Here is a 26735-nt window from a genome sequence, read left to right as displayed (position 1 = left end):
TATATATATATATATATAAAATTGGGAAATTTTATATCCTTAATTATTTTTTAGTTCCACTTTGGATGGTCAACTATGAAGAAGTTAGATGAAATGAAATCCAGCTAAGTACCACTTTTTTTTTATTACACTATGAAATTCAATAGAATATTTTTTTTTGTCTCTTGGAAACATCAAAGTTCCAAAACTTGGAATTACTTATTAATTTCAAATTAAAGCAAACAATTCGAATATATTGTGTAAAATTAATTAGTTATATCATTCAAGATTATATTATATCAAAATCTTGCAACTTTGACATTCTTTTAAAAGAGTTTTTTAGAAAGATTAGTGTATCTCAATGCTAAAGATCAATTAGCATTTTATCTATCCCAACTTGATTTAGGTTTTTCTTTTAAAGTAAATAAAGTTACAAATTAATATTATATATTTAAGATAAATCAAAAGATTCTGTAAATTAAATACCCTTTCATATGCTCTAAATGCTACTTGATCACATTTCATGTTTTCAACTCATATGCCTTGCTATCTAATTTTTCGACCAATTCTTCAAAGAGAAATTATAATGTATATCTAGGTTAAGAATTAATTAATTATGTAAGGTATATATGTGTAAAAATTATGTCGTGTAACCACATTCAATGTTACATATGTGAGACAAACTAATATTAATTTTCTAATACCAAATGATGTCTTTCATAATTATACATTTTTTATTAGAATTAGAAAATTATAAATTAAAGCCAATCATGATTCTCATAGCATAGTATATATACATGATTAAAATAAAACAAAATTAAATATATTAAAAGTGATTGAAGAGACATCTAACCCCACCATATACAAGAAGCCAAATAACATCCATTCTTGAAAATCTTTCATGCACATGATTTTAGATTAAAATATTAATATCAACAAGAAAAAAAAAGTTCTTTTAAAAAATTATTTTGATATGTTAAATATATTTAAAATAAATTGTATTTAATAATTCCTTTTCGGTGTGACAGCAAGAAAATGGAAGGAGGAGGTTGGGAGGTGGGATATAATATTATACTAGTAGAACAAGAAAATTATTGGTTGAAAAAAAATAGTCTATTTGATGTTTTGATGTGTATATATAACTAATTTTTATACTGGTAAATTACTTATACAATTATTATAATGTCTGAATAAGTTAAATTATGTACATACCTAAAAACAAAGTGCGTAAGTTATATATATATATATATATATATATATATATATTCAACACTAGGTGAAAATCTACCATAAACTAGGGATTCAAGTGAATTCAATAATTTTTATATTCATACTTTGTATATTCACAAAATATCAATAAATTTTGACTGTGAATTATGATATTATTGTAGTATTTAACTTGATATCATTATACGAGCTCACAAACGGTAAATTTTAAAGCCACCTATCTATAACAAATAATCAACTTATTTTTGCTCTAAATCTTACTATATTTTAAGGAGACTTAGGCCTAATTTGTTTACACTTAATGGGGGTCTGAATCTTAATCAATCAGATTCGCCTCATTTATGTGTTTATTTTTTAGGACTGAATCTTAATTATTCAGATTCAGTTTATTAATTTTGTTTATTTTATTTTCTTATAAACCTCTTAATGGTTCTGAATACATCTGAATGAATCAAATCTGTAACACACTCCTAACACCATTCACACTAAAAAAATAAGATTCCTATCTTAATTCAACTTCATCACAACAATCCATAATTTTTTTTCTTATTTAATTAATGTTAATTACATGCTTACCTTTATAATTCTTTTTGTTCTTACTGACTTAATATATGTCTTTTACTTTTATAAATTAATCAATCTATTTGAATTAATAAGCACAATTCATGATATAATACTTAGCATGGTTTCAGAAAATAAGAAAGTATTAATTATTTGATCGATAACAATAACAAATGTCCATTATAAAATATAATATTTTCATAAACATCATATTACTACTCTATATAAACTATTTTACGTTGCATTATATTAGATTCTCAAAGCTTTTGAGTGCAAAGAACAGTCATATTAATGATGTAACTTAATGTTAAATTCTTAATAGATAAATCATATTAGCTTGTTGTGATAAAAATGTTCAAAATATTATTTTGTATATAAAACTATTTTACTGAAATGAAGTTTTTATAATATTTTATATATAGCGTTTAATATTCATATATTGAAAACAAACAATTCAGTATTAAAAACAATCAATCCCAATAATCTAGTTAGATTCAGAGACATCATCTTAATATTTAGATGTTTATTCAGATTTACACATCTAGATTTTAATACATATCTTAATTTTTATATGTGTATTCAAATTCAGACGTTTTAATCTTAATGAAAATAAATGAGACTTTATTTGTAGAAATCTATTTGTTGACAATTTATTTTTTATTTACTTTATCGGTGCATACAACTAAAACCCAAAAAATAAATAAAAAGTAATTTACTAAAATAAATTAAATTATATTGATTAATATGCTATTTATTTTACCATCTATATAAATAAATATTTTCCTTAAAAACAAAACAAAAAAGTAATTGACAGGACAGAGTTGACAAGATTGACCTGTGTCCTTTCCTCTTCACAAAGCAAAAACTCAGATTCTCCTTTGTCTAAAACTCTCGTCCAATAATTTCCCCATTGCATTATCATCTCATCAATGCCCTAAAATCAAAACATGACAAATTTCACAAAAAAATTATTATCTTGCTCAAATTCTTAAAAAATATCGTCAGGTAAATACATTGATCGAACTCCTAAAAGATAGTGTACTTTTAAAGAATATCTGACACGAAAGTGATAATATTCTCGAAGAATCTAAGCAACTAACATAGGCCAATGTCATAACCCAGTTGTCAAGTGCCGCACAAAATATTAGTAAAACTCTAAGTCCGTGACACTGCACAAAATAGTACGCTAAAGAGCAAAGTATACATGTAACTATATATAGATCATAATATTGAGATGATCGACTTTCCTTTCTAGTCAATCTCAATTTATATATACAATCTTAATACTCATGTGATGAATGGTGATACATTGATGAAGGGTGATCATGAGTTGAAGAAGTATTAGTAACTCCACCACCAAGATTTAAATACACCATTCTTGAATCAATGTTATTAGTCCCACTAGTACTTGTGCTAGATGTATGATCATCACTCATGTTATTTGGAGGATAAATATTTGTCGAAGAGAGATCAATGTTCGCGCTCCCTTCCTCTCTTGAAATCACCATAGCTGCTGATTGAACAAGTTCAAGACAGAGTCTCAACTTATTAGGTTCGACGTGGACATGTCCAGGTACAGTTCCTTTAAATAGAAAATCGGATGTTAGGGTACGTAAAATGTCCAATGGAGTGATGCCATCTAACATTCGTACATTGGGATCAGCGTGATGGTCTAATAGAACAGCTACCATGTCTGGTGACACCATTTCAGCAGCAATGTGCAGCGGAGTTTTCCCTGCAGGTCCTGCAGGGAAATTAACATCCGCTGCACCTAGCTCTAGTAAAGCTTTCACAACTTCCCTACTACAATTTTCAACTGCATAGTGTAGTGCAATTGATTCATCAAGATTTAAACCTTCTCCCATTACCATAAGCTTGACAAGTTCAACGTCCGATGAGTCAAGGGCTCGTCTCATCCTACGGATTTTTTGGTCCTCGAGCTCAGCTGAAGAGCTGAGGTCGAGGTGGTGATGATGATGTGGCATTAAGGATCGACGTGCTAGGTTGGACTTGAGGCGTAGTTCTTCAATTTTGGCTACAACATCAATGGGGAGGTGTTTGGCCAACATTTCGGGTGGAAGACCTGATTTTGCAACCAAATGTGAACACGTAGTCCATAGTTGATTCATGTCTTGCTTCCTTGATGCTATTAGAACTCTCATCACATCCTCAATTGAAGCTTTTTCTACCATGATTGCCAATTGCTTCTGCTCAATTTATAACAAGAAACATAAAATAATTATCACGATCTCGTCCTATGGTTTAACTGATTTTAAATAGTTGATAAGTATCGAGTGCTGAAAAAAGAATATATATACAGTATACTAATGTGTTATCTATGTTCAAAATTGTAGTTCCATTTTTTTTTCTTGTAACTAAATGAGGAAAGTAGATGGACTATTGGGGAAAGATTTGGTGTCATCACTTTTTTGAAAGACAAGATGTATAAATAAAGAACCATATTTGGAAACATTTTAGCTAGTGTGTGACATTATGATAAAATAAGCCCAATTCAAGAAACTCAAATAACTAAAATCTCACATGAAATCAAGACAACAATTGTGAGATGAGACATCTAATGTCAAAATTCCGTCAACAAAATAAATCATTAAAGAATGCAAAAAGAGGAAAAAAGATAAAGATTGCCCCCCATCCCCCCTCTTTTTTTGGTATACATTCACTTCAACTATTTATAAATAAGTTAAAAAAATATGTAAACAAATTAAAAGAAGAAGAAGTTCTTGGATCAAATGATTCTTCAAAAAGAAACTTAGTACTACTAAACAAGAAACAAAAATTAACACCATTTCCCAAGAAGAAATGGAAATTTGATTCCAGTATACCAAAAATCCCAAACACCATATACAATAAACAAAAGTGATCAATCAAAATTAATATCAGAGTTTAACTTATATGCACTGACACACTGATGATTCTGTTAGGTCATTTTAACTTGACTTTTTTTTTCAAGATTACTAATTACAGAAAAGTTATTATTAGTACCGTAATAAATATCTGTTGAATAACCTGATTGTCGGTAGATATTAGTTAAAGTCATTAAAGAGATGTGGAAGGACAAATGATTGATTAACCTGAGTGAGCAAAGCAAGTTGTTCAACACCAAAAGATCTAGCGGCTGAGAGTGTATCAAGTGCAAGATCAACGGCTGAGGTGCAATGTGTATGCCAACAACCTCTCTCTCCACAATTTGGCCTTGGCTCATGTTTTTGTGGCACAATTGATACTTGTCCACTATATAAAAACTGCATCATCAATAAAAACACCTCATATCCTACTGAATTCACCGGTATCACTACTGATGATGCTGGTGAACCAGTATCTCTCGGCCCGTTAACCGAGCCGAGTTGCGGGCCGGACTGAGGAGAGCCCGGCCCGCAGAAAAATTTTCTGAAGAATTGACTCCTTGCTGCCAGGACGCAACGGTGAGCATGGACTAAATGACCTTCAACATGAAAAGTAACATCACTAAAAGCTTGACCATTGATGAGGAGATTGAGATAATCTAAAGAGAGACTTCTTAAGGGATCTTCAGGATTATTACTCATATTTATTTTGGCTTATGTATAAACTATATAGTAGTAAAAGGTTTTAGTTCATGTTTGTATAGTATTGAGAGTAGTGTTGAATGAAGAAGAAAATAATGAGAGTGAGTGAGATTCTTCTTTCTATATGGTTGGTGTTTTGTTTTGTGTTGTGTAATGTTGTGTTGTGTGGTTAAAATATTTAGAGAGAGAGAGGGTGGAGCAATATGGATGGTTATTCTGGGCGGCTGAGGTATTTAAACAAAAGAAAAAGGGAATATCAATAATAATAACATATTTAATAAAATTACACGAGTGAAATTCGAGTGAGTAATGTATATGTTGTCTTCTTATTCGAAGCTAAGAGAGAATACTTTTGATATACTCTCGGCTCAAATAAAATAATAAAAGGATAAAGGAAAAGAAACATGCTAGAAATATCAGCAGCACCAACAAATAATACGATATATTAGATATCACGACTTTTGTTATTGACTTTCATACTCTCTATTTTAATTTATTTGTTTAGTTACTCTTTGAACAATATATATATTCAGTGTGACTTCACAAATAGAATACGAGGAGGATCGTTATTCGCTAACCTTATTCTTATCTCATGAGATAGAAAAATTATTTTCAATTGATCCTCGACAGACATAACAAAAGAAGAAGAAAAAAAAATACAGTTAATAACATCAAAAAATAATATGATAATCAAAATTAATAAAATAACAAAGTAATAGTACTAAGGAGTATGTATGAAAGGAGGAAAAAAAATTAATAGTATTGATAAAGAAAGCTAAACAATACTATTATTTATTAACCCTCTATTTTAATAATTGATCTTCATACCCTTAATTATTGTTTATTTTTTGTCTTAATTAGAATATAGTTAGTTAAAAGAAGAACGTGTTCTTGAATTCCACACAGGCCTAGTAAAATAGGAGATAATTGAAAAAAGAATTATAAAATAGCATAGTTTTACCTATACTTATATATTTTATATATTCATTCTATTTACCTAATATATATATTGTTTTTAAAATTTTTACTAAATATCAATCCAAATCGAATCATGAACTTGAATGACAATACATCTTTGGCTGTCTTATAATTCTACAATTTGACATTTGAATTGTCATTTTTTTGCCCTAACTAAACCCTACCATCCACCCTATTCTCACTTACTTCATCATTTTCCTACTGAAAAAATAAAGTACCAACACCACTTAAATTTGTCTCCTCTTATATTTTTTTTAGATCGATTAATTTGAATTAACATCAGTAAAATATTAATTTTAAAATTGAGTGGTCTTTATTAAATTTTTTTATTTTATTAAATTTTTTATCTTGCTTGTCTCGTAAACAAATATTTCAATATCAAACGTCAAAATTTTGACAAAATTTACATGTGGAGATGAATAATTTGAGACAAATTAAATCATTTACATCATGTATAGTATAAGCTAGATGTCATTTTCTATGTGTCAACTGTCTATATTGTTACCATGCTTTTCTCCCCAAAATTAGGCTTTTTCATACACTCTCTTTAACAAATTTTGTTTTGTTCTTTTCGATAGTCATTGGTAGCTTATCAATTGATAAATTATAGGGTTTTTTTTTAAAAAAAAAAATTAGATACACATTTTATTTTATTATAATTTCTAAGAAAGAAAATTATCATTTCAAAATTTTTAAAATTCTCTCTCGAATACATTACCTAGGGGTGGCTCGACAGTGTTAAAAAAAGACATCTGACTTATGCCCCCAAATTTAAGGGGCCTCATTTTTAATAATAATATGTTATAAATTATTATTTTTTTAACAAATATTGAATACTATTTGTAGAAAAAGTAAATTTTTCATGAAAAATGAAGGAATTATTAGAAGAAATTTGACATATATAGAGTATTATATCTCATGAAAAATAATTTAAAATAAGAATGAATATGTTATCAATTGAAAAATAGAAGAAATCAATTATATAAAAGTTATTAATAATTCAAGTTTAAGGCCCCGTTTGATTTTTGATTTAGGCCACTAATATGCTTGAGCCGCCCTAACATTACTCTCCTTTTCCTGATACATTCATATCCCCTCTTAGATTCATCCTTCCCTTCATTCATCCCTTATGTATTCAGATATATATGTATGCTCATGTATTCAGAAGTCTAGTGGTGTACCTCTTCTCTCGAATACATTCCTCTCCTTTGCATCTGAATGTGTACTAATGTATCTGAAAGTCCAGTGATATTGTATCCAAAGTCTATAAATTTTTAGGGATTTTTATAATTTAAAAAAGAGTAAAAAAATAATGTAATTAGCTTTTAACACTATGAAATTATGTGAATTATACTTAATTATAGTACGAATATATTTGTCCAAAGCAACGCTAGCTAGAAAATAAAATATTCTACGTACATAAGTAAAGTAGCATCATAAAATTCCAAGAGAATATATACTTGGGATTTTTTATTTTTTATTTTTCATTTTAAACCATTTTTTTGGGTCAAACACTAGTTAATAAAAAGAGAAATTATGATCCAATAACTTCTTAGTTGAATTAGAGAATTTATGATCCAATAACTTATTGGTTGAATTTGATTGACAAGAGTTCTTGACTTTCAAGCAATTACGTTGAAGATGGTGGTGGAATATTACTGTAGTTTTTTCATAAATAATGTCAATTTGAAGTGAGAACGATGTGGAAAAAAAGAGAAATTAGATAGAAAAAATTTACTCGGGTGTTCATATCAAATTAATTAAATTTTTATTATTATGTGATTTAATAATAGTAAAACACATATTAATTAATTAAAGTTAAGTAAAATAAATTATAAATTTAAACACATGTCATATGTGTATTGGATTGATATAAACACTCTGTGCGAATAAGTTTTATTCTTCTGACCCAGTAGCTAGAACTCTGACTCTCATAATGGTTTAGGATCTAGGCAAGAATATATTAATCTTTTTTAATCATAGAAATTATACATCAAAGCAAGTTGCTTTAATTTTGATTCAAAAAATATAAAACTAATCTCAACTTGTACTATGTATACAAAAGAGGTATTTAGATACCAAATGATTGTTAAGTGCTCAAGGGGCATGGCCCCAACCCCCAAGTAAGAGCTCTCCATTTAATTTGAGTTGCATTTCAACCACTTGAAAGATCAAAATAATTCTATTTTTATTTCAAGAAAATATTTTTAAGAATTTTTTTTTTCGATAGACTTGTTAGGTCTACTTCTATATTATCTATATATATCTGTCTGATAAGAAACTTCGATAAATTAATGTCATATTAATATACATATATTTAGTATTTGATGAATGAATCTATTAGACGTGTAATACACTATCAAAATTAGATATATAATGTTTTTTCTTCGAACCTTGCAAGGTAGAGCTTATTGGAGAGCGTTTTACGATTTTACTCTCATATAGTAACTAACATGTAAATCTAAATTAATTAATCAAACTAGTAAACTGAATACGGAATGATTGAAAAAATAAAGGGGACCCTCTTAAGGAAAATATACACATTAGACTTTGTCATGTATTGCTTAGAACCCTACAAAATTCCAAGGTGACCCCTCTCTCTATCTCTATATGTGTGTTTTAGTCGCTTTGATTTGATATTGGTGAATCATGAATTGGTCTTAATATATTGGAACACGTCGATAATTCCATATAAGTGTAAAAGTGAGCAAATATTATATCATACTAATAATCATTTCATAATATAATATATAGTGTAAAGAGTAAAAAACTGTTTTAGAATTTGTTTTTTTGTCCAAATTAGTGATCGTTTATAATCTAATTAATTCAAATCTAATGATTAATTTAATTTAACAACATAATATTAGCTCAATTTTATTAATGTTTCGAATGTAAAATCATTTATTTCTTAGGACGAAGAAGTTGCTCTTAATTCTTTCCATTTCTCTTGATAGGTATGCTTATATGAAAGGTAAAACATTATATATATATATATATATATATATATATATATATATATATAACCTTCACTTTTTCAAAATTTTAACATACACACACTTTCTCTCTCTTAATTTTTTTATTTTTAAGTTTTATAATTCATTGTCACTCAACCTTTAGAATTTTGGAGGAGGCACATTCGAAGGTTGGCCAATTTTGACTTGTCTTGAATAAACTATACACCAAAAAACTTATTTATTTAAAAATAACAAGAAGTATTTTTTGTTCATAATTATTTTACAAAGTTCATATTAGAGGTAAATTTTTTAATTAGAAACCAATATAATTTGCATTCAAGAAATTATTTAAGAATAAAAGAATATTATTCTTTCATAATCCTGGTATATAGATATGCACTAAAAGTTCATAGTATATATAAATATTATATATGTATATATTAAAATAAAGGTTTGACAAAATTAGAGCCATTGATCATATATTTTGGTTATTAGGTCTTGAAAAAAATTATTATAAATGGGACTGCCTTTTCATGATATTTCATTTAAGTCAACGTTGATGAACTCAATGTTTCCATATATTACTTCATCATTCTATTTCAAATTTATTTGTTTTGACTTTATTATAGAGAAAAAAGATTTTTTAAGATCTTAGTATAACTTGTTTAGTCTATTATATAGTAACTAGTGGTGGAAAAGTAATATTAAGATAATTAGAAAAGGTAATTTGAAATTTTGAATAACTAATTATATAATTTGTATAACAAAAGTTAGTGCAAGATAATTTATTCACTTAATATTTATATCAGTAAATAATGATTAATGCAAGACATGATATGTATAAACTTTCTAGGAATGGCAAAATCAAATTTAATTCGTTCAGTCGGTTTGAGTTTGGGCAGATTATTGACTCACATATTCATTAACTCAGTCTGTTCTAATTCAGCCCATTTCAATCTATTAAAAATTGAGTTGATATGTAATCTATGAAATATATTGTCAAAATCTTCCTAATTATTTTTCAATTTGATATATTGTATATAATTAATAAAGAAAAATAATAATTTTATTAGATTCTAAAATATCTTAAAAAGCTCAAATAAATTAAGCTTAGTAAAAGTTGGATTGGGTTGGATTGAGTATTAACTCTTAACCGTAATATAACTCATTTTATAACCCAACCGTTTTCACCCAAGCAAATTTGGATTTAGTTGAGTCTTGACCCGATTATTGTCTTAACGCATTATAATCTATCCAAATTTAACTCAGTCCACCCAATTGTTACCCAAAACTCTTAAACAACTTCTTGACATAATATTTTGCCTATTCATCATAAGTTGTCTACAATTTCTCTCTAATTAACTCTTACCTATTATATTATTTGATTAGATTAATACATTATCTCAATATGTACTAATTATCTATCATTTGTATTTTAAGAGTCTAATTTCGAAACAAATTTAGGAGTATGGAGTTAATCATGATAGCAAGTGGTAAACCAAGTGGAGACAAAATGTGGACATAATTAATCAATTAAATTAGATGCGTTTTCAAGTAATCACATGCAATTATATAGAGTGATTTGATATTAACTTTTTGGATTTGTTGTTTAATATTTAATTTCCCCATCAACATTTCCTAATAGGGAAAAAGTTGAAAAGAGAATACATTAAAATATTTACAAGACTAGTTGTTATTTCATCCATTATTTTGTTTAATTAATGGTACACCTTAATCTATTATTTTAATTATCCCCCTTTTCCAATCAAATTCAATGACTCCTCCATAATAGTTTTTTAATCTTTAATTAAAATGTCAGAATCATATAATTTAGATGGTGGCATTAAAAAAACAATGATTATGACTTCATATAATATTTTAGGAGATAAATCTTACTCTTTCTTAAAGTGATATTAAACTAACCAAATTTTAGATGATGGTTGAATTTAAATTTAAATTCCAAATAAGGCAAGGATATCACTAACCATTAGCAATTGTGAGTAAATTTTTCTTTGTTTTTTTCTTATGAGATAGAAAAGTGAGAATTGAAAAATTAATATGAATATTAGCTCACACTCAATCGTCAAAACTAAAATTAGCTAGCAGATATCTAATATATAGTATATAATATGTAAATAACCATATATTATCATATATATATATATTGATCAAAAAAGAAAAAAAAGGTGATTGATAAAGCATGTAGACTATAAATTGCAAATAAATTAGAGGCAATAAAGGACCAATTACTAAACATAGTACAAATTGACACTAAATAATTGTTAGTAATTATATGATAAGCCAAGGTGATTATGATTAATTATTAGGGTATTGTGTAAAAAGGTTTGTTTTAGGTCCCTTATTAATCCTGCTTGCTTTTGGGGGACATATAAACCATATATGTAAAATCCACTTTCCCCTTTGACTTCCTCTTGTTGTAGCCAACCCTATCATCATAACAAACCCACAATAATTCCCCAATTTTAGTGCCACTAGGGTGATTTCAAAAAAAACCCAACCAACTAAAACTTAGACAAAAACATTTATCAAATGGAAAATATTGCATATGCCTAGTCACTTTAGCGTTCGATCGGTCACGTTATAAATCTATTATCGGTGATTTATTTGTACAATACATATACTTAAATTTTTTTTGTTTTGTCTAACCCTGAGCTTTGTGATGCCTCGTTTTCAACGCTCTTGAGTGGTTGATTAATTTTTGTGATATGAATTAACTAAGAAAAGGAAAATACCAACTAAAGAAGCTTTTTGCCATTCCCTATTCTACCAACATATAGAGCCTTAGCCTATATATCTGATGATTAGGCAAATCAAATTGTTAAATGTTCAGAACCTCAACTTTGACAAACATAAAACCTAATACCCCTAGTAATTAAACATCATATCATAGTACAACGGTCAAACTAAAATTATTCACATAAGTATAACACAAATATTGGAGTTCAAGATGATAAAATCCAGCTACTACTTAATGTAGAGTCAATTTTTTCTTTTCTAGATACACAATTATATTGAAGCATCAATAAAAATGCATATTATAACTTTAGTCAAAGAAAAAAAATCTAAGATAGATAATACACACAATTATATACATTGACTTTTTTTTTACATGTGATTTTGGTACAGACACAATTCATGGCAATCCACATGATAAAGCATTAATTTGGTAGATTATTATATATCTAGTGGACTTCCCATTGTATACCAAAAAGAAAAATTAAAATGGACAAGAGTGCATAAATTTGGTAAATGTTTAATAGCGGATCAAATCACTTCAATTATTTTCTAATGTCATATTAATTGATCATGAGTGTTCGATTTTTCTAATCTTTTATTTTTTCACTCATCATCTCCCCTCCTCTCTTTCATATTTAAACGCGTTATGATATACTAAAGTTTTTACTATGTGCAATGTCTAAAGAAGGTTTAAAAAAAAATAAATTTTTTTTGTTGAATTAAACAAAACCCTAATAAAACTTGGTACTCATTTCTTACAATTGTTTGCTACTTTGATGTGACAAGACAATATACTATATGACAATTGCCTATATATGTATGAGTTAGTGAATGACCTCTCAGAGGTCCACTTCATTTATAATCATGACACGTGGCAGTAATCCATGATCTTTCCATCAGTCTCTCTGTGCTCACCGTCAATATAGCTTAAGCTCTGACCCGAATAACATAAGATACGTAAATTTATATGTGTGATTTTTATCATTTTGCTAGTAAAATAAAATCTTTAAATATGTATTTATAATCACCTAAAAGTAAATCTAAGAACATTATGTTTGTTTTCAAATTTTATCTCAAATTTATTATTTTCTTTTATGGCTCAGATCAAATTATGTCTCACTTACTACTGCTGAGATTTCAGATTTTACAGTTTGTTTGATTTATTACAGGGCTATGGAAATGGCCTTATTCAAAGAGTACAGTGGCACTGACTTCCAAGTGTTATTAATGGCACTCTACTTACACTTCTCTGCCTAGATTCTCCTTCATTTAAATTAGGGAAAAAACGAATATAATTTCGAATTAATGTAAATGGTACGTAAATATTGTTATATTTTTGAGATATTAGTGTTCCAAATTTACATATCGTTTATTTTAATGAAAGACTAAATAGGGACAAGTGCACGGTACAATCTTATCAATTGATTCGATATAAATGTAAAATCGATGAATAAATTATGACACGTGTATGTACGTTAGTATGAAGATAGGATATGTATACTCTAGTTTTTGAACGGCAGGACACCAATGTCTCAAAAGTATGACTGAAGGTATCTGCATACCATTTATAATAGTTCGAGAGTATTGTAAACATTGATATTTTGTGGGACTCTACAAGATGTGTTCAATTCGAATTGAGACTCTAGAAGGCGTTTTCAATTTCAATAGAATATACTTGGAGCCTATTCAAGCCTAAACCCAAGTTTATGCCTATATAAAAAGTACTAAATTTCCTTAAAAGACATCTAAGAAATTCTATGAAGAGATCAAGTTCTCGAATACTTCGTAAATTGATGAAATATTTATATAAAGAGGTCAAATCTAAATCATTCCAGTTCGAGAAGTACGCCACTAGCGGCCCTCGAATTATGGATAAATCTTAGGAAAGTAGAATCAAGGGATTCACAGAATTGTACTAGTTATCTTGATCAATAAAGTTATGTTTTCACTTATTTTATTGTGATTGCATTTTATTTTCTGTCACTTTAAAATTAGTTGCAAATAAATTGGTACGCCCAGTGGGACCAGATCTGCCCTTCATCTCTTCTCTCTTAAATCAAATCTGAAAATTTGAACCTGTAAGGAAGGAAGAATGAGTACTTCAAGCCTCATCTTTGAATTTGATCGAGTCTACACTCCCACAAGCCTTAAAGCTGGGAACATTTGTAGACTTTGAAATTGTTATTTTCCATTTAAATTATGTGATAAACTATTAATATATGTGTTCATAAAAATATATTGTAATTATTGAATAGCATGGTATCCAATGGCGAAATTAGGAAAGAATATGGTATTGTATATATCGAATTGTCATATTATACAAAAATTTTAATATAGTAATTTTAGTATTATGATATTTGGTGTGGTATATGATATACATTTTAAGTGTTTTGGTATTTGATATGGTATTTGATAATTAGAAATAACTTATTAAAACTCCGAATAGTATACCGAGTAAATAGTTTAAATAAGACATACTATATTATTAAATACTAATAAATATGCAACCTGGTATTAATATAAACTAAACGCTTATAAGTTGTATCTTTGAATACTCAATTTCGATTGATATGTAATTAATTAACAAAGGAGTTGTTTGTACTTTATTTTGAATATATATTTCTAGAAGCATGTGCAATGTATTAGATATAATTGAGATATTTTTTAAATTGTTTAAGCCATAATACTCTATTATATTATACGAGTATATAATAGTCGAAGTTACATAAATTATAATTACCAATTTATCATATCCCAGAATACCAAAATTAAACTTTAGTATACCGAATTAAATTAATAAAATGATATGATATTTTAAAAATAGATTACCATAATGACGTTATCAAAGCTTTTAAATATCATACCGTATCGTATCGTATCATATCATGCACACCCTTAAGCCAAACTAAGCTGATCGATGGATTGGGATAGTTTGGATTAGAGTCATAATCAGTATGATACATATTTGGCAGACTTAATTAAGAAATAAAATCAAATTCTTAATTATTATAAGTTATAACTTTAGTAATTAGTATGATAGCTAGTAGTGTTTAATTTAATCCTGATAATGACATCACAATCTCTAATATATGTTATAGCTTCCATCTTCCCTTCGAAAGAATACCATATGATAGCTCGTAATTCACATCAGATACAAACTATTTAATATTATTTGGAATAGTTATTAATTAATTTCCTTTTGTATTTATTTATGGGCACAGTAGAAACTTGGTTTTTTATTTCAATGATAAGAATAGTGATGCAATATTCTGATATAAATTCTCATTCTTTTTGCCTCTATTGTTCTTTTTTATTTTTCATTTATCTCTATCATAATTTCTAACTGCTGCACATTTATTTATTTGTTTCCTAGCTACTTTAATTATTTCAATGCCAGTAACTATTTAAAATTTATTATTTTGGGTATAGTTTGCAATTGGATCAAGGGTCTATTACATTTTTTCTCTATTTTTCCTAATTATACGTTTAGATAAAGTGATATTTGTCTAATATAATTTTAAACTTCAAGATCAAATTAATTTAACGAGCATTTTCATTATGATTAAAATAATAAATTTGATAATCACTTTTTTCAGTTCTTTAATACGATTAAGTTTTGATCGATATGATTAAGATATTAAATCTTGATACTCATTTATTTAACATGTAAATTTTACATTGAAAAACAATAAATTCATAATTAATTATATATGTTCAAAATTTTAACTAAATTTAATAGCATCAAATTATTTTTTTAAGTTTTATTTATATGTCGTCCTTACTAAGAATAGATGGTTCTTAATACCCATTAATTCACTTTTAGTTGTCATGATCTTCTTTTTAGAGTCAAATTATAAGAACTATGACTAATATTTTATAATCTACTTTTTCATCATATTGATATGCAAAAAGTTATAATGTATAAAACTTTTCGTATAGTTTTTGAATGTCTATATTTTTTTAATTAAAATACTAAATAAAATTAAAATTTAAAAATTAATCAAATCAACTTTTAAAATGCACGATATAACACATAAAAGTGGATGTGAAGAGTATTAAGATGCTCTCCGTAGTGGTATATTATAATTTACAAATAGAAATTAATATTTGACACTCATTAATAAAAAAATTAGAGAAAAGAAAAAAATACGTTTTTTTAAATTTTATTTGGACCTAGGTTGGCTAAGAATTGGATAAGCCAAAGAATCCAAGAAAGAAGAAGTTTGTTTCAGACATAATGGCAGATAGGGCCGACAAGTATGGAGTTGTCTTGTCATATCAAAGTGTCAACTACTTCAATTTAATGTTCCTCTTACAAAATCATATCATATTTTAAAGGAAAAATTACGCAATAAAATACGCTTATCTTATTTATACTCATCATAATTATAGTTTGATATAATTATTTTTTGCGATTAACATTACACATTAATTATATTGGCTGATTTCGAGTTTGTATAATTAGTCATGTTTGTATATATATATATAATTCGCAAGATATACAAATACATATAATATACAATTATTTAACCTATATACATATACATACCTCTATCCCACTCTCTGCCCTCTCTAGCTCGCCTCTCTCGTCCCTCTCTCAATCTCGCTCGCCTCTCTCCTCTCTCTCCCAATCTCGCTTTCATATATACAAATGCATATGTACAATATATAATTATATACATATATAATTCACCTCTTTCCCACTCTCTGCCCTCTCTCTCTCGCCTCTCTCCTCCTTCTTCCAATCTCTCTTGCTATATATACAAATACATATGTATAATATACAATTATCTAACTAATATACATATACAATTCGCCTTTCTGCCACTTTTTTCCCCTCTCTCTCCTCTCTCTCCCAGTCTCGCTCGCCTCTCTCCTCCATATAACATGTAACTACAAATTGTAATTATCAAACTATAATTATGAAGAGTAATTAATTATTTTAAAATGTCTATATGTGAAAATTTCCTTTTTATAAACTATATATGCGTTAGAGTCTGATTAAACTAAACGTACATGTAGTAGCGGAGTCACCTTAGAGTCGGAGTTTTTCTGAACCTCCATCGGCAAAAAATTATATCATTTATGTATTTGGTTAAAATAATTTTTTAATATAGATTGTATAAATGTCGAACCCCCTTCGACTACTTCGTGTGTCTATTTTCTTTTAAGATTTTGAACCCTTCATTAAAAAATTCTGAGTCCGCCACAGGGTTGTTAGTTTTGTAAGAAAAAAAGCTTCCTAAAATAAAGAAAAATAGGAAATAGTTACTATGTTCATCACTTACATACACTAGCTTGTGAAAATAGAATGTAAGTACAAATTTTTATTGTGTACCATCAAACCAAAGAGCGGTGAAGTTGTTAATGACTCACCAAAGGATTCAAATCCGAGTCACAAAAATAGATAACTTCTTAATAGAAAGTATTTTACTTTACATAAGCACCAAAAACGCGACTTTGAATTAGTCTGAGTCAGGTAAATAACAACATATCAGGCATAATCTCGTAAGTGAGTAGAGTATACATAAACATTATATATCCCTATCTCGTAGAGATAAGAAGGCATATGAAAATAAGAGTAATTGCAATGGACTATAATTTTGCATTTCTAATTCTTTATAGTGACAAAAAATAATTCAGTATTTTCTTTATGTTATAATAGTAGCATAATTGTTTTCACATATATCAATTTTACAACTTTGTTTACTCTAAAAGAATTTAACTTGGATATTCACCTTTCAGTGATAGAATTTTGAATGAAAAACTGCATTAGGCAATGGAGCCAAAACCTTTTCCTGCATAATAAAACTGACCCCTTTTTCTTCTGATCGTCTTCTAGATAATGTAATTGGACGTCCCAAAGAACATCTTGTATTCGCGATATGATGGATTCTTCGTCTCTGATATGATAAATCCCTGCACATAAAGTTGACGAAAACTTAGAGTTTGATGATATTGAGTATAGGCATGGACATAATATGAGCACTCATACATAAACATAACACGAAAACTACTTAGCTGATTGTCATTTATTGTCACATTCGTGTCTGTCCTTAAAAAATGCCTTGCGTTTGGAGATCCACACAAAACCATTGACATTTTTGAGGAGTCTGAGCTACATGCCTTTTAAGGGAACATTCTGTTTTCAGTGTCTGAATGATTGTGGATAAGAAGGACCAATCGGTTTCATCCAAATATTATCAGCTCGAATGAGCCTAGGACTCTAGATGTTTTGAAGGAACTTCTAACTCCCATACAAGATGTTTACTAAACAGTCTTGCTTGGAGTAATCTCTCTGATATAAATAGCTTAGTAGATCTTTTGGATTATGGATTTTTACAGACTAAAAAGAGAACCTGCTGTGAGGACCATAACAACGAGCAGCAAAATGTAATGAATTGATTGACATTTTGTAGCCTCACAAGCATCAAATTCTGAGCGAAATACGCTTACCTGAGGTCGTAGGACACGATCCATTTCCAGCATAATATCCTCAAGCAAACAACCTTCATCACGGCCTTTATAGTGAGAAAGAAGATTGTTGGCATGCAACAAATCATAAGAGCGTGGGTATGGAGAAATGGCTCACACCTACAAAAACCAGTCAGCATCTTTCTAGGGTATAACCAATTCATAACACCCTACGAGTCATGAAAAGTCCCTATAAGACCCCTATCATAAACGGCAGAAAGGGTGTTGTTCATTGTTACAGGAACTACATTCATCACCCAGACCGGTCATGTACTAAGAGCGACTGCAAATCCACCAAGTGAAGCACTCATGTCCATTACATTACATATTTCTTTCTCGTTTACATCAATCAGTCTCCAGTAATGACGAACTTGATCTTGCCAATAGATTGTATCTGCTAAGAACTTCTCTCGATCAATACCTGCAGCAAACCGATTATAACATGTTTAAGCAAGCATTCTTTCCCCAAAAGGAAGTGAAAAAGAATTACTCATGTACGTTTACCAATGTTAAAAGAAAATGGCTTCAAAGTTGTATCTGGAGCTCAGTTGCATTCTTCCTAACTAAATCTACTTGATCTATTACTTTCCTCAGGAGTATATGATCAGGACTAAGAGTCTTGTAAAATTTTTACCCTTTATACTATATAGTTTTATGGTACCATAGTCATTAGAGGAAACACTCATAGTATGAAAAATAAAGGTGTTACTACAATCATAAATACTGCTACTGATACTAAATGAAGAAAGATTGTTTTTCTTGCTCGTGATTACCAATCTTGAGGGATATTTCAGAAGACTTATTTGACAGAATATAAAACTTAACATTGTATTACATTTTCATTCATTTTAAGATTGTTCCAAAACTAAACAACTGGCCAACAGAATAATCAATTAATTGAATAGAACACCAAGGAAAAGAACTCACAAACCTAGCTGACTAAGACTTTGTGAATACTCTGAAAGACGTTGTGACCAAGGCAGTAGTTTCTTTTTATTAGATAATGTGTCACTTAGAGTAATACAGTTCCTCAGAGGTGTTCTCCATGATGGTTTAAAATCATCCTGAGAACCACAGATGTTTACAAGTTTCTCCTCTGCATTATGCTATGTTGCTTGGACTCATCAAAAATACCACCATGTGTGTATTGGATCCACCGGAAGCTATGCATTACTTGAGGATCCGACACGGTGCAGCAATAATTTGGAGGGTCCAAGTAACACAATTCTCATGTAGACTATTCAGTTGTCAAGAATGGGCATCATAACGGCATCATGCAGAAACGCTAATTATGTGGTCATACCATATGAACAAGGTATATCACATAACTTCTTTCACCATGAAGAAACAAAGTTCTGTTCTTAGTCAGAGACTCTGAGCTATGACAATTTAATAGTAATGAGAGTTTGTTAAGTAGCCTTCATGGATGACTAGAATTATTTAAGAGTTTCAAGACTATTACAAAGTGGAAAGAGGAGCTACATGTGCATAGTAGTTAGAATGAGAGGCAAACAATGGCATTTGTTTTTCAAAATCAGATATATGCTAATCCTATATCTAGAGGACCGGAATCTTCGAGAAAATCCAAAGTGTGCTTGAGTTATGAGGACCTGTTTTGTGAATGTACATTAGCTTTGCTTCTGACATGATAACGAGTTCCAAAAGTACAATTTTTGAGAATCTAGATGTTGTTTCAGTAATGAATGTGCAGGATGTAGGAAGCCAAAATATTCACGAACACTCTCCAGAGTTAATCTCAAACTAGTCACATACAGAAGAAACACATTTAAACTTAAAGATTTTACTGTATAATGAATGCAGCGCTCACCATTTTCATGCCAATCAACTCGACATCTCAAAATAGTTGCTAGGATATGGCAGCTGCTTTGGCGCTATAGCAGATACTATTGCACCGATTCTTCGTTCCAAAACAAACTGAATTTGTTTCTCATGATCATCTTTAGGAGCAAAGGACGTTGTTTCTATACTTAAAGGAAGAAGATAGGCAGAGAAACTTGCAACACCACAACCAACATCAAGCACTTCAAATACCCCTGCAGATCGTAATGCAGCAGAGAAGGACTGCATGAATCGGAATCCGCTTAATAAGAGGGACGATCGAGAAAGAAAGGCTCTGCGTTCGAACATTGCTTGATCTTAGCACTTTCTCATTAGTTGTCATATTTCCTAACCTGCACCAAATAACTAACCTAATAAATGACATACATAAAAACTTACATGTCCACAAATTGAGACTAAGTCATACCTTAGAAGAAATAGACGAACATCATGATCGGCAGATTTGGATGGAGTCTGTAAGCAACTAACAAATATGTAAAGTATAGATTTGGCAAATGGGCGGGTTTGGTCAAATTTAGGTGGGTTGAAAATGGGTAATAATTCAACCCGCCCATAAGTGATATGGGTAAAAATGGATTGGGTACTAAATTGGTTGGGTAAAATACTAGTTTACCCATATTTACATGAATTTTGAGTGAATAATAGAAGCTTAATCCATTTGGCTAATCCATAGTTTATGGGTTGAATATGGATATCAACCTATATTTTACTACCCACGTAAAAAGTCACTCACCCAACCCATTAAAATATGAGCAAGTTGCGCGGGTTATCAAAATATGAGCTCATTTTGCCAGCACTAGTCACAAATCATGAGCGCTCCTCCGTTTTTACATTCAAAGCACCAATAAATATTCTACAAATTCTCTTTGTTGAAAATCTTCTTACCCCTCTTCATCGCAATTTGTAGCAGATGAGTTTCTTAAAATTGAAATACCAGAGACCCACTTCACTAGAATCAAACTCCCATGTTTAATTCAAATGATAAAAACTAAAATGCAGATATGACAATTGTTAGTGTAATCTTTTTCCTTTTAGAAAAAATTCAAAAAAAAATATATATATTAACAAACAAAGAAAATCAAAGCTTGATGATTAGCCTAGAGAATGAAACACCCATTAACAAAACACAGAAAAAACAAGTTCTCTTAACACAAAATTCTAAGAACTCCCAAGAATCATAACAAAATTATAGATTTCCAAACACTTCCAGCACCCATTGCCCTAAAAAACATGAATATCGTTTTGATCAACAAAAAGATATCATAAAAACAAGAAAAAAAATAAGCATTACTAGTCCAACATAGATGCAAATCACTACATTCTTCAATAGAAAGCTGAAAATTTTTCTATCGCGATAACAAAAACCATAGAAACGAGAATTGGGGGTACAAAAAAAGAGAGAATTGGGCGTAACGAAAAAAGAAAGATTTTTCTAATAAGGTCTTTTAATAGAAGAGTCCAATTCAACAAAGTTATGTTTGGATTGGAGGAATCTTTTGTTGGATACAACAATCATTTACTTATGAATAGTAAATACACTTAACAATCCTCTCTTTTTTCGTTACTCTCAATTTTTTTTTCATTACCTCCAATTCTCTTTTATGATTGATGTAATCGCTAATCAAAAAATTTCAGCTTTTTATTAAAGAAAGTAGCAAATTGCGTTTAGGTTGGACTAATAATGTTAATTTTTTTTCTTGTTTATGACATATTTTGATTGATCAAAATGATATTCATGTTTTTAGGTCAATGGGTGCTAGAAGTGTTTGAACATCTATAATTTTGTTATGATTCTTGGTATATCTTCATAATTGTGTTAAGAGAACCTGCTTTTTTATTGTGTTTTGTTAATGGGTATTCATTCTCCGGGCTAATCATCAAGCATATATTTTCTGCTATTTTTTTCTAAAATAGGGAAAGAATTACGCTAACTGTCATATCAGTTTTAATCATCTGAACTGAACATGAGAAATTTTCTTCATTATAGTGAAGTGGGTCTCTGGTAATTCAATGCTACAAATTGCAACGAAGAGGGGCAAGACGATTTTCATCGAAGTAGAGCTTGCAGAAGATTGGTGTTTTGAATGTAAAGATGGATGAGAGCTCATGATTTGTGACAATGGGCAAGTCATTTTGCTAAAAAAAATCAATTTTATTTTTGGTATATTTGATGAAATAAACTAAAAACATGATCATCATAAAAATGTTTCCAAATGATGACCATTTTCAGTTTATTTTATCAATTATACCAAAAATAAAATTAATTTTTTGGCAAAAGGACTTGCCCAGAGTCACAAATCATGAACTCTCTTTCATCTTTACATTCAAAGCACCAATCTTCTGCAAATTCTTCTTTGTTGAAAATCTTCTTGCACCTCTTCGTCGCAATTTGTAGAGTTCGTTGAAATTGAATTACCATTGACCCACATCACTATAATCAAGAAACTTCTCATATTTAGTTCAAATGATCAAAACTAAAATACAAATATGACAATTATTAGTGTAATTTTTTTCAATTTACAAAAATAGCAGAAAAAATATATATATTAACTAAACAAAGAAAATCAAAATTTGATGATTAGCCCGGAGAATGAAATACCTATTACCAAAACACAAGAGAAGGAAATTCTCTTAACACAAAATTCTAAAGAACTCCCAAAAATCATAACAATATTATAGATTTTCAAACATTTCTAGCACCCAATACCTAAAAACATGAATGTCGTTTTGATCAACCGAAATATATCATAAAAATCAAAACAAGAAAAGAATTTGCATTACTGGTTCAATGTAGATGTAAATCATAATATTCTTCAATAGAAAGTGAAAAGTTTTGTTCAACGATAACAACAACCATAGAAAAGAGAATTGGGGTAATGAAAAAAAGAGAGAATTAGGGGTAACAAAAAATAAAGTATTGAGGGTAACGAAAAATAGAAAGATTTTTCTAATAAGATTTTTTAATAGAAGAGTCCAATTCAATAAAGTTTTACTTCCAATCAGTTACTTGTGAATTTGCTCACACACACTCAACAATCCTCTCTTTTTTCGTTACCCCCAATTTTCTCTTCTATGTTGATGTTATAGCTAAGCAAAAATTTTCAGCTTTCTATCAAAGAAGGTAGTGATTTCCATCTAGGTTAGACTAATAATGCTAATTTTAATTTTTATGACATCTTTCAGTGTTAATCAAAATGACATTCATGTTTTTAGGTCAATGGGTGCTAGAAGTGTTTGCAAATTTATAATTTTGGTATTTCTTCAATTTTGTGTTAAGCGAACTTGCTTTTTAGTTAATGGGTATTTTTTTTCTCCGAGCTAATCATCAAACTTTGTTTGTTAATGTATATATTTATTTCTAAAACGGAAAGAATTACACTAACAACTGTCATATCTGTATATCAGTTTTAATCATCTGAACTAAACATGAGAAATTTTCTTCATTATAGTGAAGTGGGTCTCTGGTAATTCAATGCTACAAATTGCAACGAAGAGGGACAAGACGATTTTCATCGAAGTAGAGCTTGCAGAAGATTGGTATATTTGATGAAAAAAACTAGAAACATGGTCATCATAAAAATGTATCCGAATGATGACCATTTTTCTAATTTATTTATCAATTTATACCAAAAATAAAATTAATCTTTTAGCTAAAGGACTTGTCCATAGTCACAAATGTTGGGTATGTAGAAAGAAGTGATGGGAAATAGAGGGAAGGAGAGGAATTTGAAAAGTTTAGAACTTGAAAGGTTGGGAACTTGAAAAGTCCTCTAATGCTTTATTGAAAAAGGCAATAGTCCCTCATCGATAATGGAAATGAAAATAGGAGAGTTTAAATAAATAAACACTCCTATTAATTGTTAAAAGGGTTGGAAAGAGGGACCCCCCTCGCGCTGTCGTCGTCGTCGCTCGCTCGCTTCGGCTTCGGCTTCGGCTTCGGCTTTGGCAAATGATCGATCGAGAGATAATTTTTTGGACAAAATTTATTTTAATTATTTATTAATTAATTTAAATGGCCAAAAATTATTTTCAATAATTTAGTTGATGACAGAATTTAACCGAAATGTTTTCAATTTTTTTTTAGTTAACCCGACCCGACTCGGATCCGCGTGAGTGACCCGTTTTAAATTCCGTTATATTCAAAATTTCCCGCCATGACTGTTTTGAAAGGTTGCAACTTTCAGGAACAGTCAATACCATTTGAAAGTTTGCAACCTTTCATTAATGGTCGTGTCAATTCTGAAAGGGTAGCAACCTTTCAGAATATATTATTCTTGCCTATAAATACCATTCAGTTTTCAGAATTTTACTAACGAATTTTCTGATCTTCCTTCTTCTTAAAAAACACATATATTTCTTCGTGTACTTTCCTGCTGTGGATTGATTCGCTGACAGTAGAGTTTTTGGTATCTATACTCTACTGATTAAGATCATTTTACCCTGGGAGGTTATATTCCAAATCAAACCTCGGATACTAGAGGGGAATAATTTTCTTAAGGGGACACTGTGAATTCAGTGGACTTGATTTTCTTCCTGAATTTTTAAAAAGAGTATTCTAGATTCTGGTAAGTTTTACAGATTACATTATTTTTACAAATAAATTTCTGTTCATCTTATTTACTGGTTCTAAAATCTCAGTTACTTCGTGTTTCTGAATGATTTATTACAACCAGTAATTTCTGATTTTCTTAACACAGATTGGCAACAATCTTAAGGAAATTAAATAAATCTGTGTTTCTGATGGAGAAAAAAAATCTTTGTGATTTTATACTCCTTTAAGTCTGCAATTATAATTTATTGCTTACTTATATTATATCAATTTTGTTTATCAGAAATGGAAAACACTGGTGTTACAGTGGCTGTTGCTGCACCAACCCGAACTCTTGTATCACAAGCAGAGAAACCGGGTAAATTCACAGGTGTAAATTTCAAAGGATGGCAGCAACGAGTATTTTTCTGGCTTACCACTCTTGGTCTGCAGAAATTTACAAGTGAAGATACTCCAGTACCTGCTGATGATATGCTAGACAGGGAAAAATTTATGATTGTTGAAGCATGGAAACAGTCAGACTTCCTATGTAAAGGTTACATTTTGAGTGCTTTAGAGGATGACTTATATAATGTCTATAGTGCAATAACAACTTCAAAAGAGTTGTGGAATGCACTTGAGAAGAAATATAAGACAGAAGATGCATGCTTGAAAAAATTTGTGGTCGTAAAGTTTTTAGACTATAAAATGGTAGATAGTAAAACTGTTGGATCACAACTGCAGGAACTTCAACTTATTCTCCATGATCTGATTGCTGAAGATATGGTAGTAAATGAAGCTTTTCAAGTGGCTGCAATGATCTAGAAGTTGCCTCCTTCGTGGAATGATTTCAAGAATTATCTAAAGCACAAGCGTAAAGAAATGAAGCTTGAAGATCTTGTGATTCGTCTCAAGATTGAGGAAGATAACAGAAATGCTGAAAAGAAGTCGCGTAAGAGTTCAAGAATCATTGGAGTTAATATTGTTGAAGAAGCTCCTACCAAAGACAAAAAGAGAAAGAAGTCCAACGGGCAGAAGTCAGAACAGGCCAAGAAGAAATTCAAAGGCAACTGTTATAATTGTGGCAAGGCTGGTCATAGATCTTCTGATTGTCATGCTCCAAGAAAGGACAAAAACAAAGGCAAAGGCAAGAGTCAAGCAAACATCGTGGAAAAGATGGAAGATGCAAATGACTTGTGTGCAATGATATCAGAATGTAACTTAGTTGGAAATCCCAAGGAGTGGTTTCTCGACTCAGGTGCTACTAGACATATTTGCTCTGCAAAAGAAGCCTTTGTAACGTACACTCCTGCTGAGTACGATGAAGATTTATTCATGGGAAACACAGCAACAGCAAGGATTGCAGGAACTGGGAAAGTAATGTTGAAAATGACATCCGGCAAAGTGTTGACTTTAAACAATGTTCTGCATGTCCCTACTATTAGGAAGAATTTAGTTTCTGCTGCACTACTCGTTAAGAACGGGTTTAAGTGTGTCCTAGTTAGTGATAAAGCTGTAATAAGTAAGAATGAAATGTTTATAGGAAAGGGCTACCTCAATGAGGGTCTTTTCAAACTAAATGTAATGGTTATTGACAGTATTAATAAAAATTCTGCTTCTGTTTACTTATTGGAGTTAAGTGATTTATGGCATGCCCGTTTGGGACATGTAAATTACAAAGCCTTGCGAAAATTGGTTAATCTAGAAGTATTGCCTGATTTTAAATGCGATAAGTCGAAATGTGAAATTTGTGTGGAAAGTAAGTTTGTTAAACATCCTTACAAGTCTGTTGAAAGAAATTCTAAAACTTTAGACTTAATTCACACAGATATATGCGATATGAAGTCAACA

General features: G+C 29.7%; 1 protein-coding gene and 1 long non-coding RNA gene across 9 annotated transcripts in view; both read right to left on the bottom strand.

Annotated features, from left to right (window-relative positions):
• Positions 1–2948: 2948 nt before the first annotated feature.
• LOC107016182 (regulatory protein NPR5-like) lies at positions 2949–5561 on the bottom strand. The gene is made up of 2 exons (XM_015216672.2): positions 4860–5561; positions 2949–3974 (listed from the first exon to the last, which is right to left on the bottom strand). The coding sequence occupies exons 1-2, from the start codon at positions 5331–5333 to the stop codon at positions 3048–3050; spliced, it is 1401 nt and encodes a 466-aa protein (XP_015072158.1). The 5' UTR covers positions 5334–5561; the 3' UTR covers positions 2949–3047.
• A 12043-nt stretch (positions 5562–17604) lies between these two features.
• LOC107017884 overlaps positions 17605–26735 on the bottom strand; it is a 23541-nt gene continuing 14410 nt past the window's right edge. For 4 of the 8 annotated variants that reach the window (XR_001456572.2, XR_001456573.2, XR_003577865.1 and 1 more), the window contains 3 exons: positions 20325–20688; positions 18479–18917; positions 17605–17941 (listed from right to left, as the gene is read on the bottom strand). This is a non-coding gene — a long non-coding RNA (uncharacterized LOC107017884). Of the gene's footprint in view, positions 17942–18478; positions 18918–20324; positions 20689–20762; positions 24174–26735 lie in introns of those variants that run through there. The other 4 variants (XR_001456575.2, XR_003577863.1, XR_003577864.1 and 1 more) reach the window with 2 other exon arrangements.

Source organism: Solanum pennellii, chromosome 4 (genome assembly GCF_001406875.1).
Source record: "Solanum pennellii chromosome 4, SPENNV200".
Classification (NCBI taxonomy): domain Eukaryota; kingdom Viridiplantae; phylum Streptophyta; class Magnoliopsida; order Solanales; family Solanaceae; genus Solanum; species Solanum pennellii.
Note: the sequence above shows the minus strand (reverse complement) of the source record. Positions and strands in the feature narration are given on the sequence as shown.